The 19779-nt window shown below is 40.9% G+C and overlaps 1 protein-coding gene across 9 annotated transcripts in view; it reads right to left on the bottom strand.

Moving 5' to 3' along the window:
* DENND1A (DENN domain containing 1A) overlaps positions 1-19779 on the bottom strand; it is a 513010-nt gene that overhangs the window by 328566 nt on the left and 164665 nt on the right. For all 9 annotated transcript variants that reach the window (XM_043566883.1, XM_043566886.1, XM_043566881.1 and 6 more), the window contains one exon: positions 16821-16940. In XM_043566883.1, coding sequence (XP_043422818.1) covers positions 16821-16940 — 120 coding nt within the window. The remainder of the gene's footprint in view (positions 1-16820; positions 16941-19779) is intronic.

Here is a 19779-nt window from a genome sequence, read left to right on the forward strand (position 1 = left end):
TGGCTTTTGGAGTGAAGGGGTATCGCAACGCTCTGGAGTTCAGTCTCCCCTGCACATACACAAACACAAGTGCACAGCGCCCCAACGCTGTTTGTCCCCTCGGCCTCAGAGCCCTGCCAGTTGGCAAACCCAAGCCAGGAAGTTGTCAATTCCAATTGCGTTTAAGGCCATGTAGTCCTATTAAAGAAGCCTTGCTGGTTAAGGGGCGTCCTCTGTTTCCAAAGCATGGGAAAAAAAAAAAAAAAAAAGGCGCTCTGCTTAGATTGGAGCTGGCAACTTTCACTGACTAGAGTTTTCAAGGAGCTATGAATGAGTTTAACAAAGGAGGTCTGTGGCTAGTTTCTGGCTGAAGTCCATGTCAACAGTTTTTAAGGTCACAGGCCACACTAACTAACATTTATTCCCAGCAGACCCTGTTCTAAACACAAGCTGTAAGTAGTACAAATTTGGAATTTCTCTGTAATCCCTTGAGATATTCCTGATCCTTCCACATGTTTCTGCCCAATTAAAAACAATTCTCACTTTGCACCACAAGAGAGGCCGAGCTCAGCGATCTCAGTCCATCCTTAGGGTAGATGAACAAAAACCTGGCAAATCAAAGGGCTCGAGTGGGGAAGGGAAGGAATTCAGCTGGATCACACTGAAAAGTGCAGACAGCTCCCCAGGGGCTCAGTTTGTGAAAGAATAAAACGGGTTATGACAGAGATCCTGAGGCCATAAAAAGCAGGTTTGAGGCACGCATTGGGAATAGGCTCCTAGTCCCTTTACACAAATAAGATAGAAATTTCTGAGAAAATTAAAAGGTCAACTAGGTGACTGGAGAATAGCAATAATCTATGGGACAGATGCTAAATATCCCGCTGTGAAATTAATACAATCGTTTCTCAGTTAAGATGAACTCTAACTCACTTTTAACATTTTTGAATCAAGATGCTTCTTGAAAGCAAGGAAAAGCCATTTTCACATCAACGGTACATTTCATAACTGATGGTCGTTATTTTTTAATTTTTTAACATCCATTTATTTATTTGTTTATTTAATGTTTGTTTATTTCTGAGACAGAGACAGAGCATGAGTGGGGGAGGGGCAGAGAGAGAGGGAGACACAGAATCCATGGTGGGCTCCAGGCTCTGAGCTGTCAACGCAGAGCCCTATGTGGGGCTCAAACTCAGGAACCGTGTGATCATGACCTGAGCCAACGTCAGAAGCTTAACCAGCTGACCCACCCACCCAGGTGTCCCTTGATGGTGGTATTTTAAATCTTGCAAGGCAACACAGGAATAATGACTTTGGATTGAACATCAAAAATCTCACTTAATCCTCACGGTGCCATGGGAACTATCTTCTATTCTGCAGACCAGGAAACAGGCTCAAAAAGGTGATATGACCTGCTTACATTCTGATCTAGTAAGTGGTAGAATCAACATTTGAACACAGGTCTTCCTAGGGCTCAAGTCTATACCACAAACTCAGGGGGAGAAAAACCCACTACAGCATTAGTCATCCATTGGGTACTTAAAGCACTACTGTTTGTAGCATTCTGTATTTGAAATCATGTGCTATATGATGGTAGATATCATTTTTCCAAGTTAAAAAAAATCTGTAAACTGTGGTACGAAGAACATTTGGATTGGGTATGACGAGAGAGACATAAAAGAAGAAAATTTTTTAAAGACAAAAAAAGAAGAAAATTAGAATCCTCATAATTCTATTACCTAATTATTCTTATTGTTAATACTTTGTTACCAAATCAACCCATCGCTTTTCTAAAAAATTTCTTACAAAACACAGATCATACCATAATTCATCTCTTGCTTCTCCTGCATAACATTATGTCCAAAATGTTCTCTAAGTCATTAATCACCAAAAAACATCATTTTAATGGCTATATTGTAGCTATCCCCTCTCCACAAATGGTTTCTAATTTTTCATTCTACATGCTAATAAGCATCCTCATGCATGTTTCTGTACATATATTCCTGAGTTTTCCTTAGGAACAGAATCTCAAAAGTGGGAATAATTGAAGGGTTTTGAATATATACTGCCAACTGTTTTCTAAGAATGCCGAACCTTTTTATACCCGCAGCCACAAGTTTGTAAATGCCTACCTCATGGCCACCAAGTGTCATCTTTATGCTGACACGACCAGGTTCATGTAGACTTGGTCATGTACATGCCCACACAAACCACACCTATGCCAAAGACATGTATGTTACAACTGGCCTAACCTTCTAGCAATAACTCTAGCACTGTGTAATACTGGAAGGTGCCAACAACTGCCCTGCCGACATCTTTGCTTATATTAGCTCTAATCCTCACCAAAAGAGTGGATAGGAGGAAATTAAGATTCAAAAAGAGTAAATGGGGCACCCAAAAGCCCACATCCACACTGGCAGCACTAGGATTTAAGCCCTGTACAGACCGCTGACCATGCTCTGAAGGCCCCGCCACCTCATAGCTCATTTTACCTTTCAGGGACGGTTGACCTTCCTCTCACCTCCCCAGGGACTGCCTCCTTCTCTAGAAACGCCTCTTTAGACAATGAGGTCAATGAAGAAGGACAGTCCCTGGATCTCACAGGCTTTGAGAAAGGAAAGAGCATGTTGCACGTCTTTAAAAAGCAGGATGTAAGCAGCAGCGTGGGACTATGGCGACTCTCATACACAGCTGCCAGAACCATAAGATTCTAATGCCGCTTTAGAAAACAATTTGGCATTATCCAATAAAATCGAAGATACACGTACCCTGTGACATAGCCATTCGGCTCCTAGGTTTACACGCCAAAAAACCTAGCGTCTGTACACAGCGAGCTACCTGTTCAAGAATGTTCATTAAAGCCATGAACCGGAAACAGCCCAAATGGACACTTGTAATTGCATGCTCAAACACAATGCGGAATGCTAGATAGCAAAGAAAACAAGCTACAACTATAAGCAACAGCACGGTTGAATCTCAAAAGTGTTCAGCAAAAGAAATAAGACTTACCAATTCCAAACTGTAAAATTCATTCATACAGATTTCAAAAACCAGACAAAACTATACCAACATTATTTAGGCATACGCAGCTGAAAAAAATTATTCTGGGGTACAGATTTCTTACTGGAGGATTACATGGATATTTGCTATATAATTATTAGTGTGTACTTAAGTTAGTGTATGTGTGTGCATATATATAAATATGTATATATTTATGTGTATATGTGTGTGTGTGTACGTATGTAGTTAAACTCAATGCACTTTTCTATTTGCAGGTTATATTTCACAATTTACAAAAGGAAGGCACAAGGTTGTAATTAAACATAGTAAATACAATATATAAAGAGCTTTATCAAGCGTTCACTATTTAATCTCCTACCACAATATTCTGAGTTAGTATTATCCTCAATTCACCACTAAAGTAACAGAGACAAAAATGAGTGACAGATAAGTAAAACACATGTTTATTATAAATGCAATTCTTAAGAAGATTTTTTTTTTTTTTTTTAACTCATGCAGCGCAAGTGTTTTCTATCACAACACAGGGACTGAAATCAAGGAAAGGACAAGTTCAGGGAGGAGCTCCACCATATGAAAGTTAAACTACCTCTTCAAATAAAAAGATCTAAAATTATAATACTTGGGGATATATATAACTGGGAAATATTAGTGAATAGTAAAAAAAAAAAAAAAAAAAAAAAAAAAAAACCAAGTAAAAAAACAAGTATAGTCTCCAGTGGTCAGGAAACATTGGTTATCTTTAATGAGGATGATCAACATTTGGTATACTTTCTTTTTAATTTTTTTTAATGTTTATTTATTTTTGAGAGACAAAGCACAAGCAACAGAGGAACAGAGAGAGAGGGAGACACAGAATCTGAAGCAGGGTCCAGGCTCCGAGCTGTCAGGGCAGAACCCAATGCGGGGCTTGAACCCACAAACCGCAAGATCATGACCTGAGCTGAAGTCAGACACTTAACCGATTGAGCCACACAGGCGCCTCTAGTTTACTTTCTTATACTAATAAAAAAGAGAAAGTACAAACTAAAAATTTCTCTAAAATTGGTATCCAAAATTCTTTTTTTTTTTTTTAAGCAGAGGGGACCATAAAAATCCTAACTTAGCAGAACTTAGCAGAATCCTAACTAGACACTAGGAAATATACTTTCCTAGAGTCTTTGGGCTTGGAGTTGTTTTTGCTTGCAGTGGCTTTTTGTTTTTTGCTTTTTATTCCCCCCAAAGACTTCTTGCTTTCCTATGGGACTATATTTTAAAAAAAGAAAAAAAGGAAACCAGTCATTAAGAGCTCAGGCAAAAAAGTACAGGGCACTAAATTTCACCCAACTCCATTTTCCATCACACTTTTAAAATAAGGTTTTTTTTTTTAATCTCAAGTTTTTTAGAGCCAAGGATTTTTTTGCCGCATTTTGGGCTCATTAATACAAATAAAGAGCTAGTTAAAATACCAGACTGAATAAATGAACAATGGGACAATTAACCCCACATACAAAGCTCCACCCACTTTACTTCAAAGGCATCTGAAATAGAATGGATTAGAAATCCTAAACGATGCCTCTCAGAATTAATTTTATAATAAATATTGCTTTGTGTTATAGATAAGGGATTAAAAAGCTCCAGAGTAGCAGCCTAACACCTGTGAACTGAGTTAAAGGGCAACTGACCTTGGCTGTACTGAAGATTGCCAAGTTTCATGACCCATGTCTAGGAAATAAAAATCTAGGCAATTTCCACTGCATACTAGAATGCAGAACTTAATTTTGCCTACAATGTTTAAAACTTCCGTACAGTTTTACATAAAGTCTTGAGATATGTGTAATTAGTTCTCATTCAGAATGTATTGCTATCTAACTTTAAAAGTACTCCCTTTATGCCACATTACTGTTTTTGCCATTCACAATACAACTCATACTGATGAAAAGGATTAAAGACGTAAATGTACAAAGTGAAATATGGAAAGGAAAAGTAAACTAAGTACATTATTTACCACCTGATTTAATGAACACTTTGATACTATTTCCATACTTTTATGTTCATTGTTTTCAGAAGCTAAGAACTATCTTCCCTATCGAGAATCTGGTAATATCTCACATGTGAAGGCAAAAAGTAGTTGAGGGCTTTTGGGTTGTTTGGGTTGTTTTTACGGAATTACCAAAGTAATTAGCGCAATGACAAATTCACTACAGCAAATGCATTTTTTAAAAGAACATAAGTCTTGACAAAAAATACTTTCTCAGATTTTACTAAGAGCTTTCTTCCCTTGTAAATCAGCCTCACACAAAGTACACAGTCAAAAACATTCCCAGGAAAGAACATTTAACGATATGCAAAGATGCTTACAATATACTAAGTGAAAAGGCTAGGTACAAAGCTCCACCTACAGCATGATCCCATGCAAGGAACAAAACACCTCTAAGTCACTATTAGAGTCATGGGATGATAAACTCCTCTTACTTCTGTAAGGTTTTCTAAATTCCTCTAATGAGGAAGTATATCTTCACAGTCTCATAAAACAACACCCTAAAAATCAATGGCTCATAAGTGATTACGAGAATTGTGGCATCTTCAAACTTTAGATGGCACAATGATTTTTCTGTTTGACATGATATAAAGAGGTACACAATTATCTCAGTCTTCTGGAGCTTCTCCACGAGGGACAAATGCTAGGCTTCCCACTGCTTCTAAACTGATCACTGGAAGGGCCAGACAACCTAAATTCAGACTCCTCTTTGTATTCACAAATCTAACTTGCTCTTAAAATAAGAGTGCAGCTTAGATCCAAAGGGCAATTTTAGGTGTGAAGCATATTGAGTTATTTTCCTTTCCACTTCCTGCCCAGTGAAAAGCAAAGATAAGGCTCAAATAAATGCCTTCTGCTTGTTGTTGCTGTTATGGGAAAGTGGTTTGCTAGCAAGGGGAGGGGGTTGGGGGTGGGGGTCCAAAAAAATTGCTGACACTCAAACTCCACCAAAAAGCATCAATTGGCTTCTCCTATAGAATGTTTTCCAACTCCCAAAAAGAGTCCCTCATGTGGAATTCTTAAGACTCTTTCTTTCAGAAGGCAGGCTCAGTTTTACTGGTTTTCCATTCAAACAGACTTTGCATCAGATTTAAACAGAGCGGATCATTTTCTTTACTCTATAATCATATGGTTGGATTGTTCACATAGACTGCAATGATGCTGGCCAAAAGGCAACGTGACTCCTTGACGCTAACTGGAGGTTACGGAGTCTTAAAAAAAACTTTAGGTCCAGGTGGCCTTGGCCTTATTCTCCTGAGTTGGAAGAATCATTGCCATATCCTGGACAAACTCTGGACTGGAGTGGGAGTGGGGGGCAAAAGATTGCTATTAGCCAGCTAAAGAACTTGGCACAACAATCTCTTTTCAGGTCTCAGTTTCATTATTTATAAAATGAGGGTGGGCTGTATGTAGTATACTGATTTTTGCAAGCTCACCTCTGAAATCCTGGAGCAGTGGCAAACTACCCATCATGGCTCTTTTAACTAAATATACACAGACAAAAAAACTTTTGAAACTCATAATGGTTGCTCTGGTGGCAAGAAAATAAAATTTGAAACTTTGAATCAGAGCCAAAAGGAAGTTATGAGAAATAAGCCCAAAGCTGTTGAGCGCATGAGCTTTGGGTTGGATTCTGGGTTCCAAACCAAATTCCCTCACTTACTCCTTCCTGGTGAGATCTTGGCCAAGTCACACGGCAGCTCTTTCGGTCTCAATCCCTACTTCTCTATAATGGACATAATTTCATCAAGTTGCAATAAGAATGAGAATTATATAAGCCACCTGCCTTATTAAATAAATGCTAACAAATGATCATTCCCACCCCCACCCCTGCTCCTTTCCAAATCCTCTGTAATGAGTTCTCCTGACTTAGTCTATCCATCTACGAAATGGTATAACAACATTAACCGTCAGCAGTAGGTGGTGGAGGTGGCAAGATGAGTGACATATGGGGGAAACTAACAAAAGAACCAAAGTGCACTCCTGGAGTTCCTACTTAGGGTGGTTTCACTTGCTGCCCTATGGTAAGCTTTGTGATCATTAAGACAAGGAAACATTCTGCTTTCAAAACAGATCAACAAGGGGCGCCTGGGTGGCTCAGTCGGTTAAGCGGCCGACTTCGGCTCAGGTCATGATCTCGCGGTCCGTGAGTTCGAGCCCCGCGTCGGGCTCTGTGCTGACAGCTCAGAGCCTGGAGCCTGTTTCAGATTCTGTGTCTCCCTCTCTCTGACCCTCCCCCGTTCATGCTCTGTCTCTCTCTGCTCAAAAATAAATAAAAGTTAAAAAAAATTCAGAACAGATCAACAAAATACCGTGTCTCTTGTCATTTCCAACTCATTCAGTCCCAAAAGGAGAAATTTCTTGTAGCCAAAGTCTTGAAATTTCAAATACCCACAATGCTGGGCTCAGGTTGCTTGAGGGAAGGCTGAGCCAGGCTGGGGTCCTTTGAAAGGGACCAGGAGGAGAAAAGAAGCTTCCTCCTACAGTGGACAGCCCTGAGGCTGGCCGCTGCTACAGAAGATACACCTGTCCTTCCAACTGCCCAGCTTCCCAGCCCTCAAACAGCAGGCTCTGCTTGGACAGTAAGAGCAGTTTCGTTTATGTCCCTTTCTTCTCTTCAAAGGTGACTTTTTTTTTAAACTGTACAGCTTGTTACTATTGTTGAACTGTGGCTCCCCAGAGGATTATACGTTTCTAAGCATGGAGGCATCTGTGTGGCAATAAAATGTGCAACATTCCCCAACCAGTACATTTTCTTTAATTAAGAAAAAAAAAAGTTATCACATCCCACAAAATGATGTCCTGATGAACACATTCCCCATGCAGGCCTTTCAAAATACTGAAGATGTCAGAAAGGGTCCTGAGGCTACTAAACCAGAGACTTCACAGGACCCAAGCCATGGGTTCAATTCCTGACAGATCCACAACGGGTGGAATTATAATCTGCCATAGCAACTGGGTCTTCTCCCAGCTGACGATTCAGAAGACAACACTGTACCCTACCATACTTTGAAGGGGGAGAAATTAAGAAGAAATCAAACAGCTCCAGAGAGATGGAAACACTTGAAAAGCAGAGGAAAGTTCTCTGTTAAATAGTATGAAAGATCCAGGTTTCCCAAATGGTATTTAAGGCATTGGGAAGAAAGGCTGATTTCTCCCAGAGGGGCCCCAGCTTTGATGCCCAAACTGCCCTCAAACATCAGGCTGTGTAGTTTTGTATAGCAGGGTACCCTCAGGCGAGACAACCATAAATAGCTTAAAACAAGAATAGGAGATTCCATCTGTTTCTGGAATATTTCAGCAGCACCTGCTTTCAAGGTAAAAATCTGGGAGCCGTCCCCACTGCCTTCCTTCCCGACTCCCTTCCCCACCCCCCATACACTTATTTTAAACCAAAGCAGCTAACACACAATCCATCCAAAAGGGCTCTGCCACCGCACCTGCTTAAGGAAAGAGTCCTTTGATTTTTCTCCTGAACTATATGTCTTGTTTTAAAAACACTAGAACAGTTAGGGGGAGAAACCAAAGTTCTTAAAACCACACTATTTTATTACTTCTAGCTTCTTTTTTCTCTGTGAAAACTGAGCTCTTCTGTGTTTATAGTAGAAATGAGTACAATTCAGATGAAAAAGGACGCAATAGTTGTTCCTGCCATTAAGTCAGAAAGTATTCCAGAAGGAAGATGGGTTATCACTTAACACAATTAATGTTGAAACACAAGCCCATATGCCAATCTGCATGGAAAGGACAGTAATTCCCCAGCAAGGTCCCAGAAATGTATTTCGTTGTTATAGTTTAAAACAAACAAACAACTAAAGTTGAGGCTTAAAACTTCTCATCTAAATCAGAGTGCTACCCCCAAGGTGATGTGCAGCAACCCTTCTAACACTATCCAGAAAATCCCAAGCATGTGTAAATACCAGTTACATGTATAAAAAGCCACTTTCCTTTTGGTCTATAAACATCCATATTTCTAACGCCTGCCCTATCATCTGAGCATGCTCCATTTGCTATGGGGTAAATCCAAATTCTTGAGCATGTCCCACAAGGGCTTTCCCAACCTGGCCCCAAGACATTTATGGTATCATCCCCTACCATCACATCAGTATTCCATCTTGCTATATCCTTCATTTCTCTGGGCCTTACATGTCAGTTCTCACTGCCTAGAAAGCTCTTCTCCAATTCTCCTCCAGACCAGCCCCCAGTGATTCTGTAAGACCTAGTTTAACTGGAAACCGTCAGCAACACTTTCTCTGATTCCAAGCCAGAGATGGGCACTGCCTAATCAGTGACCCCAAAGAAACTCGCACATACATATTTTTGATTTAAATAGCACTTATCACATCATATTTTCCTTGTTTACATAGTCCCTTCCCAAAGACTTAGTGGCTCCTAGGATAGTAAGCGTAGCCAAACCGAAACAGGAGGGGAAGTAACAAAATCAGAGGTGGTCTGGGAACGGTGCACCCAGAAGCATATTAAGTTTTAAATTTGGTAAAGGACCAAAAGTATATATTGTTTTCAGTTTGTAAGACCAACTTTAAAAGTTCAGCTCAGGGGTGCCTGGGTGGCGCAGTCGGTTAAGCGTCCGACTTCAGCCAGGTCACGATCTCGCGGTCTGTGAGTTCGAGCCCCGCGTCAGGCTCTGGGCTGATGGCTCAGAGCCTGGAGCCTGTTTCCGATTCTGTGTCTCCCTCTCTCTCTGCCCCTCCCCCTTTCATGCTCTGTCTCTCTCTGTCCCAAAAATAAATAAACTTTGAAAAAAAAAAATTAAAAAAAAAAAAAAAAGTTCAGCTCATCAAAATCTTGAATGATATCTGAACATGATACCTGAAAGGTTCTTATAGAGAACTGGGGAGAGATCTTTACCTCTGTATCAAGGGAACTTAAAGTGAATAAAAAGCCAAAGACCAAGTGTTACACACTGTTCATTCCTGGTTTATACTACCTACTAAGATACTCATTAATTGAAGAAAAATCTTACATGTTAAACTAAAAAAAAAATTTAGATCCTGTCTTGATGAAACAAGTTATTTCTTCCCAAAATGTATAATAGGGACTGAACAGTTTGATATAGGTACTAAGGGAGTTACTCAGGGGCGTCTGGGTAGCTCAGTCTGTTAAATGCCCAACTTTGGCTCAGGTCATGATCTTATAGTTCATGGGTTCAAGCCCCACGTCGGGCTCTGTGATAACAGATTGGATTCTGTGTCTCCCTCTCTCTCTGTCCCTCCTCCACTGGCACTCTGTCTCTGTCTCTCTCAAAAATAAACAAACATTAAAAAAAAAAAAGCAACTTAAACTTTCTCAAGAGCTTAAATAAGATTCCCATACATAAGAAAATTGTAGAACACAAATATGAACCTGGACCACTTTCTTACACCATATACAAAAATAAACTGAAAATGGATGAAAGACCTAAATGTAAGACAGGAAGCCATCAAAAGCCTCGAGGAGAAAGCAGGCAAAAACCTCTTTGACCTCGGCCGCAGCAACTTCTTACTCAACATGTCTCCAGAGGCAAGGGAAACAAAAGCAAAAATAAACTCACCAAAATAAAAGGCTTCTGCACAGCGAAGGAAACAATCAGCAAAACTAAAAGGCAACCTACAGAATGGGAGAAGATACTTGCAAAGGAAATATCAGATAAAGGGTTAGTATCCAAAATCTATAAAGAACTTATTAAACTCAACACGCAGAAAGCAAATAATCCAGTGAAGAAATGGGCAAAAGACATGAATAGACACTTCTCCAAAGAAGACATCCAGATGGCTAGGCGACACACGAAAAGATGCTCAATATCACTCATCATCAGGAAAATACAAATCAAAACTGCAATGAGATACCACCTCACCCCTGTCAGAATGGCTAACATTAACAACTCAGGCAACAACAGATGTTGGCGAGGATGTGGAGAAAGAGGATCTCTTTTGCATTGTTGGTGGGAATGCAAGCTGGTGCAGCCACTAGAAAACATACTGGAAAACATACTGGAAAACAGTATGGAGGTTCCTCAAAAAATTAAAAATAGAACTACCCTACGACACAACAATTGCACTACTAGGTATTTATCCAAGGGATACAGGTATGTTGTTTCGAAGGGGCACATGCACCCCCATGTTTATAGCAGCACTATCGACAATAGCCAAAGGATGGAAAGAGCCCAAATGTCCATCGATGGACGAATGGATAAAGAAGATGTGGTATATATATATATATATATATATATATACACATACATACACACACAATACAGTATTGACTCAACAATCAACAAGAATGAAATCCTGTCATTTGCAACTACATGGATGGAACTAGAGGGTATTATGCTAAATGAAATTAGTCAGAGAAAGACAAATATCTTATGACTTCACTCATATGAGGACTTTAAGATACAAAACAGATGAACATAAGGGAAGGGAAGCAAAAATAATATAAAAACGGGAAGGGGGACAAAAACATAAGAGACTCTTTTACTGGAGGGGTGGTGGGAGGGGGGATGGGCTAAACAGGTAAGGGGCATTAAGGAATCTACTCCTGAAATCATTGTTGCACTATATGGTAACTAACTTGGATGTAAATTAAAAAATAATTAATTAAATAAAAAATTTTTGTTAAAAAGCTCCTTTTGGGGCTTCTGGGTGGCTCAGTTGGTTAAGCGACCAGCTTCAGCTCAGGTCACAATCTCACGGTTCCTGAGTTCAAGCCTCGAGTCAGGCTCTGTGCTGACAGCTTGGAGCCTGGAGCTTGATTTGGATTCTATGTCTCCCTCTCCCTCTGTTCCTCCCCCACTTGCACTCTGTCTGTCTCTCAAAAATAAATAAAGATTCGAAAAAAATTTAAAAAGCTCCTTTATAAAAAGTAAAAAATTTAATTATTATGTGACATATCTCCCATAATCCACACCCACAAACAACACAGTTATGGCTTTGAACTCTTACGCTCCTTCTGTTTCTCCACAACCAGAAGTTGGCTATAAATAACATATTTCATACAGTTTTAGCCTTGATGAAACATGTGCCATTTGGACAAGTCGGAAGTCATGAAAAAAGTATGGTTCTAGGTCACTTTATGACACTTGAAGGATTTCAGAGGTAAATGCTTATACCATAACAGACTCAGCTGGTGCTACCTGAAAATGCTAATTCTGTCTCACATTCCTGGGTTTATAATGAAGAAGGACAAACTTACCCATATCTATTGCTCTCTAGCTGTGCTTTTTTAATTCTTTTAATGTTTGTTTATTTTTGAGAGAGAGACAAAGAGAGAGAGAGAGTGACAGAGAGACAGAGAGACAGAGGGGGAGCAAGGGAGGGACAGAGAGAGAGGGAGACACAATCCGAAACAGGCTCCAGGCTCTGAGCTGTCAGCACAGAGCCCGATGCAGGGCTCGAACTCACGAGCCATGAGATCATGACCTGAGCCAAAGTCAGATGCTTAACCGACTGAGCCACCCAGGTACCCCCATCCCCAGCTGTGCTTTTAATCCAGTATTGACTACCATCCAGCAAATAGTTAAATAATATTATGGCAAAACTCAAGGAAAAGTAAAATGCCTAAATATAAAGAACTAGTCAACCGTGGGACAAAATAATGCATTTGAACTTTACAAACCATGGTATTTGTGTTAATGAGACTTGTTCATACCCTAGCACAACTACATTTCTGTCAAGGTTAGCTGGTGACAGAATTAAACCTGTGTTAAAAATAAACACAGGGCTTATTCATCAGGAATTCTTTCCTTCATGAAACAAGTATTACTAAGTGCCTACTATGCATAGCCATTACTCTATACGTTGGGTATATTTGGGAACAAAACAGATAAAAATTCCCAGGCTTCATGGAGCTTATATTCTAGGGGGAAGGAACAGACAACACTTCTAACAATGGACCCAATAACTTATATTCTATGACAGGTCTCTAAGAACCTTTCATTGTGAAATTAAGTTTAAAGTTTCTAATACTGATGGCCTAGTCCTTTACGGACTTTATGGACACAATGCCTGTCATTCAACACTAGATCTCCACAGTGAGATTCAAGAGTACCTCTTGTAACTAACAGAAATAAGTCTGAGAGTATGAACCACATCTCTCTACTACTGTATTTCACACTTTCTCTTGAACTGGTGTCCCATGAGGCCTGTCCTGTCACTCAGAGCCTTCAGTGTCCTATTCTTGCATTCAAATGGAATACATCTCCGTGTCTGAAGGCCATGCACACAGTATGTTGGCCAAGGACTGCACTAAGTGCTGGAGATACAAAGTTGCTTAAGACACTATCTTTACCCTTAATGAGTTCATTTTAGAGGAAGAGGAGGAAGAGGTAAAAGGATGATCCAGGTTTATGAGCATGTAACTGAAGTATGCAAAGCATGCTAGGTGCCCCCAGAGGTGAGGATGATTACTTCTGCCTGGAAAAAGCTGCTGTGGGTGGATGGATAAAGGTGTGAAGGCAGAAAGGCCCAGAGACTCATATGGGCCAGGAAGCACATGAGCTTGGGAGAGCAGTCAGAGAGGGAGCGATCCTAAGAAGCCAAATCCTAGAACAGTGGAGACGATGTCTGCACAAGACACAATCACTGGGAGCTACCCAGCCCTCCCCACCATGAGAAGAAATGGAGAGCACAAGTAGAGGTGGCTCATGAGCACACGAGCTAGAGCACCGGGCACACTGCGAACAGACACTGGACCTCAAGGCACTGGTGAACTAAAGGGAAAGCATCTATTGCTGGTGAGGATGTGGAAAAACAGGAACCCTCTTGCACTGTTAGTGGGAATGAAAACTGGGGCAGCCTCTCTGGAAAACAGTGTGGAGGTTCCTCAAAAAGTTAAAAATAGAACTACCCTATGACCCAGCAATTGCACTGCTAGGAATTTATCCAAGGATACAGGAGCGCTGATACATAGGGGCACTTGTACCCCAATGTTTACAGCAGCGCTTTCAACAGTGGCCAAATTATGGAAAGAGCCCAAATGTCCATCAACTGATGAAAAGGTAAAGAAGATGTGGTTTATATATACAATGGAATACTACATGGCAACGAGAAAGAATGAAATATGGCCTTTTGTAGCAACGTGGATGGAACTGGAGACTGTTATGCTAAGTGAAATAAGTCAGTCAGAGGAGGACAGATATCATATGTTTTCACTTATATGTGGATCTTGAGAAACTTAACAGAAGATCATGGGGGAGAGGAAGGGGAAAAAAATAGAGGGAGGGAGGGAGGCAAAACATAAAAGCCTCTTAGATACAGAGAACAAACTGAGGGTGGATGGAGGGCTGGGGGAGAAGGGAAAATGGGTGATGGGCATTGAGGACGGCATTTGTTGGGATGAGCACTGGGTGTTATATGTAAGTGACTGAACCACGGGAACCTACCCCAGAAACCAAGAGCACACTTTACACACTGTATGTTAGCCAATTTGACAATAAATTACATTAAAAAATAATAATAATAAAGGAAAAGCATCTGAAAAACAAGCAAGGAGATGAAGCATCTCGAAAAAGCAAGGAGACTGAAAATGCTAATAATAGAACCTAGGCCTAAATCGCACCTGCATTCTCCCGGCAGACCTCTCCACTCTCCACTGAACATGCTGCCAACTGGTCACCCATGGTGAACAGCAGACCCTTCCATTCAAATGCCAGTCTCAATTCAGCAATGTTCCCAAACGAAGCCACAGGGGGAGGTGGCCCTGTGCATGCTTTTTGCATATGTACAACCTGGGCAAGGGAAGTGAGCTTTCCGCCCGCCATGCTGAATACCCGTGAAACGTGTGTCCCAGACTTCATCTGGACTCTATTTTTAACCACAATCCCTATCCTCCGGCCCTAGAACATCAATAGTAAGGAGACATTGTGCCGCGGAACCGTCCTATGCTTTATATATAGCATACTACAGCATGATCATACTTCTCCCGTTTGTTCTGGGAACTCCTCTAGGGCAGGGACCAGCTAATACTAGGCACTCAAGTAAGGGCTGACGAACAAATGAATGAATTAACCCACCAAATTCTTCCCACAGTTCCAAGCTGGGATAACAGAGAGAAAACAGTCCAATTGCTGCTTTTTTTTCATTCTAAATGATGGCAGCATGAAGGCTAATCAACCAGCTTCTTGTAAGCATGCCATCCATGACCCTACGCACAGACACGCAAAGTCAAATACACACTGTTGATGTTTTTACATCAACAGTTTTCCACTCTCACACTCTCAGAAATTTCTTGAGTGAACGAGATAGTGCCAGTTCAGAGTCCCACCCCGCCCCCCAAACATGCACATCCCAGCTTTGAAAGGAAGAAACATTGTAAACCAAAACATTATGCAAAAACAAAAAACAACAACAAAAAAGCCTTTCTGCAAAACTTTAAGAACTTGTCTTAAACCCCCATCTCCTCTAAATGACTATATAAATATCAGCGCCCTAGCCAAGTCTAAAATGCAACGTTAGGCAAAATGGAAGAGAAAACTTTGTTTAAAAAGAAAAAAATAATCCAACATTGCTGAATCAAAATGTAAATCATCATTTACATCAGACGCTAATGCTCCAAGTGGGTAACCCTTGGGCCTGGGCTCCTGAGCCAGCTTGAGAGCAGTTACACACATTTAATCTCACAGAGCATCCGCATTGTACCTCCTTCCCGTGGTCTTTCCAGCGGTTGCCCTCTAGGGCCGAATTACAGACCTTATGCTTGGTGAAGAAGAGAGCTGACTTTGCTGATTAACAACAACAATAACAACATTTGTGCGGAGAAATGTAAGCCAGACTGACAGTTATTGAGCAAAGGTACTTCGAAAGTCAGCCCCTCTTTCTCCTATGGTAGGAGTGTGTATGTGTTTGGGGGGCTGGGATGGGAGGTCTTTTCTTGGTGAGGAGAGGAAGAAAGTGCAAAAACTAATGTACCAGAGAACCACTCTTTCTGGAATTCATAGAGTCTGGCCTTTTATCCCTGGGCGCAAGCCCAAGACTGGGGACCCGGGTTTTGTCAGGGGCGCCTCCCTGCTGTCCTGCCCGGGGCTGCTCCACACGAGCAGAGAGAGACAGGAGGCAGGCCCCTCTGACACCTACTTAACCGAGGCAGATGGAGAGGAGAGTGTGTGGGATGCCTTTACTTCCCCCTTAGGAGGCGCCCAGCAGGAGCCCACAGAGCCAGCAGCTCCAAAATCGGATTTCCACACATCCTCCCCCTCCTCGCCTCCTCGGAACACACCTTGGCCCTCTGGCAGGAGGAAACAGAGCATTAGGCCAAGTGTGGTTCTGGTGTACAAAGGGGTTTGGAAGACCTAAAGAAGCCTTCTTCCAGGATCCCATACTTTTTTCAAACCTCTAGAGAAGTAGCCCAGTTGGGGAAACAGTTACTCCCTCACTGACCCAGAGAGGGCAAGGGTGTTACTTTGAGGAGGACACAATCAGTGTCTGCAAGACGTCCTGAGCTGCAGACACATACTTTATTAATAATCTTACATACACAAAATGTCCAAGGGAAAGCCTAACAGGCGAATTTCTGACAGCTCCAGATAACAGCGGGACAAACCGAAGCCATGCTGACTCCCCAGCTTCCACAAACTCCACAGAAGCCATGATCCCTTTCCCACCCAAGGGACGTGATGCAAATAAATACAATTATCTGCAGAACTTAGAGTGCAAGAACAACGCTGTGGAGTCCTTCTCCCCGAATGCAGTGACTTGTGGGAAACAGATAGGAAAATAAGGAGAACAGCTGGAAAATTTAATTGCAGAGGAACAACGTGGAGGCTGACATTGTTTCACGGAAGTAGCCAAGAGCCAAAGCCACTCTCCCTTACCTTAAGATACAGAAGCAGCTCTTCGCCCCTGAAGATAAGCGGCAGAACCCGAATCTCTGTTTGCTGTCAATGTCAGTGAGCACGAACGTGAAGTTCTGGCCAACTTGGCTAACTGTGAGGCTGCGGCAAAGACAGAACAAAGAGAAAAACGAATGTGCAGTGAGTTTCTTGATAAAGTATCTAATCACGACAAGTCGAACCTGTAACATTTCCTTTCTCAGTGAAACTCTTTACAAATGAACTCAAAATTTACACACTTGAAGGGAACAGACTGTGAGCTAGTAAAAAACAAACAAACAAACAAACAAACAAAAAAGACCGCAAGCAGCCCATTCTAGTGACCACCTCACTACCAAAGTAGCTACCAAACCTTCCATTTACGGAGTTCAGGCAGGTAGCCCTGTTAATCATCTCATCAAATCCTGAAGACACATCCTATTAACCTCATTTTATACATAGTGACCGCCTCATCACCTCATTGGAGCTCCCATGCCTTCCACAGATTGAGTTCAGGCAGGTAGCCCTGTTAATCATTCCACCGAATCCTGAAAGGAGCATTCTATTAACCTCATTTTATAGACAAGGCAACAGCCTAGGGCAGCACTGCCTAAGGTGCCAGCTGGTTAGCTGCAAAAAGCTGGGTTTTAAACCTAGGCCTTTGTGACGCCAAAGCCTACCCTGCCAGCTTGCTGTTAACGATGTTCACCTGACCATTCCTCTAGTTCAGAAAACAAAATGGCAACAGAACTTAAGTGTCTACTGTGTGCCAGTCACCAAGCTGGACACTTGATACATTCCATCTCATTTATTCTCCAAACAACCCTGGAATTTAGATGATGTTCCCATTTTACAGGAAAGGCAACTACAGGACGGAATAGGCATGTAAGCGAATCATGCTCACAGAGTTTCCAAGGGGAGGAGGTGGAATTCAAGAGGGCAAGGTTAGTTACTATTGTCCTGAATCCTTGTATCTTTCACAACATTGGGGTTCAGGAGGAACATGTATGTTACAGGACAGAAATACCAAATGTCTTAATAATGCAAGGTGCTAAGAAATGGAAACAGGCTTTAAAGACAAACAGTAAAGAAAAAAAGCCAAAAATTCCTGCATCGACACAAAAATCAGCAAGCCACGCATAAAACATAAAATAGGAAATATGTTTCAAGAGATTAAAAAGTGTTACTAATCAGATTAATCTAGAAATGTTTCTGGCGTTTGCAAAATGTTTTTAAAACCCCCTTTTTAAAATCGGTTTACCACTTAGCTTGGATTCCTTTTTAAAAACTTAAATATTCCAAATTCTAATACACAAATCTATGCTACCATAATATTTTAGAATTTGACATTGAATTATTAAACTAACTCATTAACTTACATTGTATTTTACATATATTGTATTTTACAAAATATACTCAAATTGATAAATACTCAAATCAATGCTCTCACCTGTAATTTACTTTATAAGATGCCAGCAGAAATGAAAAATCATTCACCAAGCCCCTTCCAAAGGCAGACAGATTTACTGAGTCTTTGGAATAGGATATGTAGTTAATTTTTCAAATATGGATAGCCTTCATTTCTAACACTTCCTTATACAAGCCACACCAGAAAATTAAAATGAAAGAGACTTTCAAGGTATCCCAGTACAACAGGGTCAATGGACCCTACCTGGTCATGTTTAAGGAAACAATTCCATCCCCTAGAGGGTGGTTACAGAGTACAAGAAAATAATTCAGAAAGAAAAGAAAGTGTTCCACTCTCCCTTCTTAACTAGGAAGGTGAGCAAAAACAAGGTGGCAATTTAAAAGCAACGTGTAATAAAACAGGTGTAAGTAATGCTACCCCTCCACCTTACACAAGCCAGGAGAAGGAACACATTTCTATAAAAGTTATAGAGCTGTCCAGGGGACACCAAACTCTACCTTCCTATGGCTGTTATGTTTTATCAATAAAGCTTGGATACTGTGTTACTATGGTGATTTAATACTATGTTTTAAAGGGGGATTATATGATTAATTTTAACAAGGTTGAGAACTGAAGATGTGTGAGAAACAGGATTCTAGCTCACATAATTAAAGTGATTGGGGAGAAAAGTGGGCCTCACTGGGGGGAGGAGAAAAAAACTTGAATTATTAAAATATTTAAAGCAACAGGTCACAATGATTTCTAAATTACAAATAAGGTCATGCTTTTGTGACATACTATTATGTGATCATATAAAATATGACTGTTCATTATTTTAACTCAGGGTGCGATTTCACTTCTAGAATGTTTAAAATGAGGCATCTGAGAAGGAAAGGGTATTGATAGGACTGAATGAAAAGAAAACACCCGGGATCCTTAGGAAAAGGACACAGAATGAACACAACTTGGTTTGTGAAGTGAGTGTCATTAATTTCCCTATTTATCTTTTCACCACCATTAAAAATGCTGAAAATGCTTTTAGCGACATCCTAGGCTCAAAGAAAGATTCATTACTCATTTACTTGGTTCAAATCCCAACTCAATCACTTGCTAACGGGGCCTTCATTTAGCAAGTTACTTAACCTCTAAGCACCTCAGTTTCTTTACCTGGAATAACAATGAGAGACCACTGCTCAACCCAAAGGAGGTTTTGGGAATAAGTGAGGTAAGCATTTACCATAAAGGCCAGTCCATAATAAAAACAATTAATAAGAGAGACTCAAGCTGTCAAGTTACTGTCGGAAGGAAAACAAAAATTCATATTAAAATCATGCGTTTGCTCAGCATCTTCCTGACGGACTCATTTTTGTAATCCTTACGAGTGGAGAAAGGAAGCCTGCCTTTCTCTCTTCTCAGTCGCATCTTTTCAGTAAAGGACAGTCCTTTGGGAGACCAAGGGAGCTGCTCATGCTTACAGTAATGTAAACGAGTAAAGGGACACAGCTTAGGAGACAACATTTGTTATTCTCAGTTGATTCACCGTTTTTAAATCCT

Source organism: Prionailurus bengalensis, chromosome D4 (assembly GCF_016509475.1).
Source record: "Prionailurus bengalensis isolate Pbe53 chromosome D4, Fcat_Pben_1.1_paternal_pri, whole genome shotgun sequence".
NCBI lineage: Eukaryota > Metazoa > Chordata > Mammalia > Carnivora > Felidae > Prionailurus > Prionailurus bengalensis.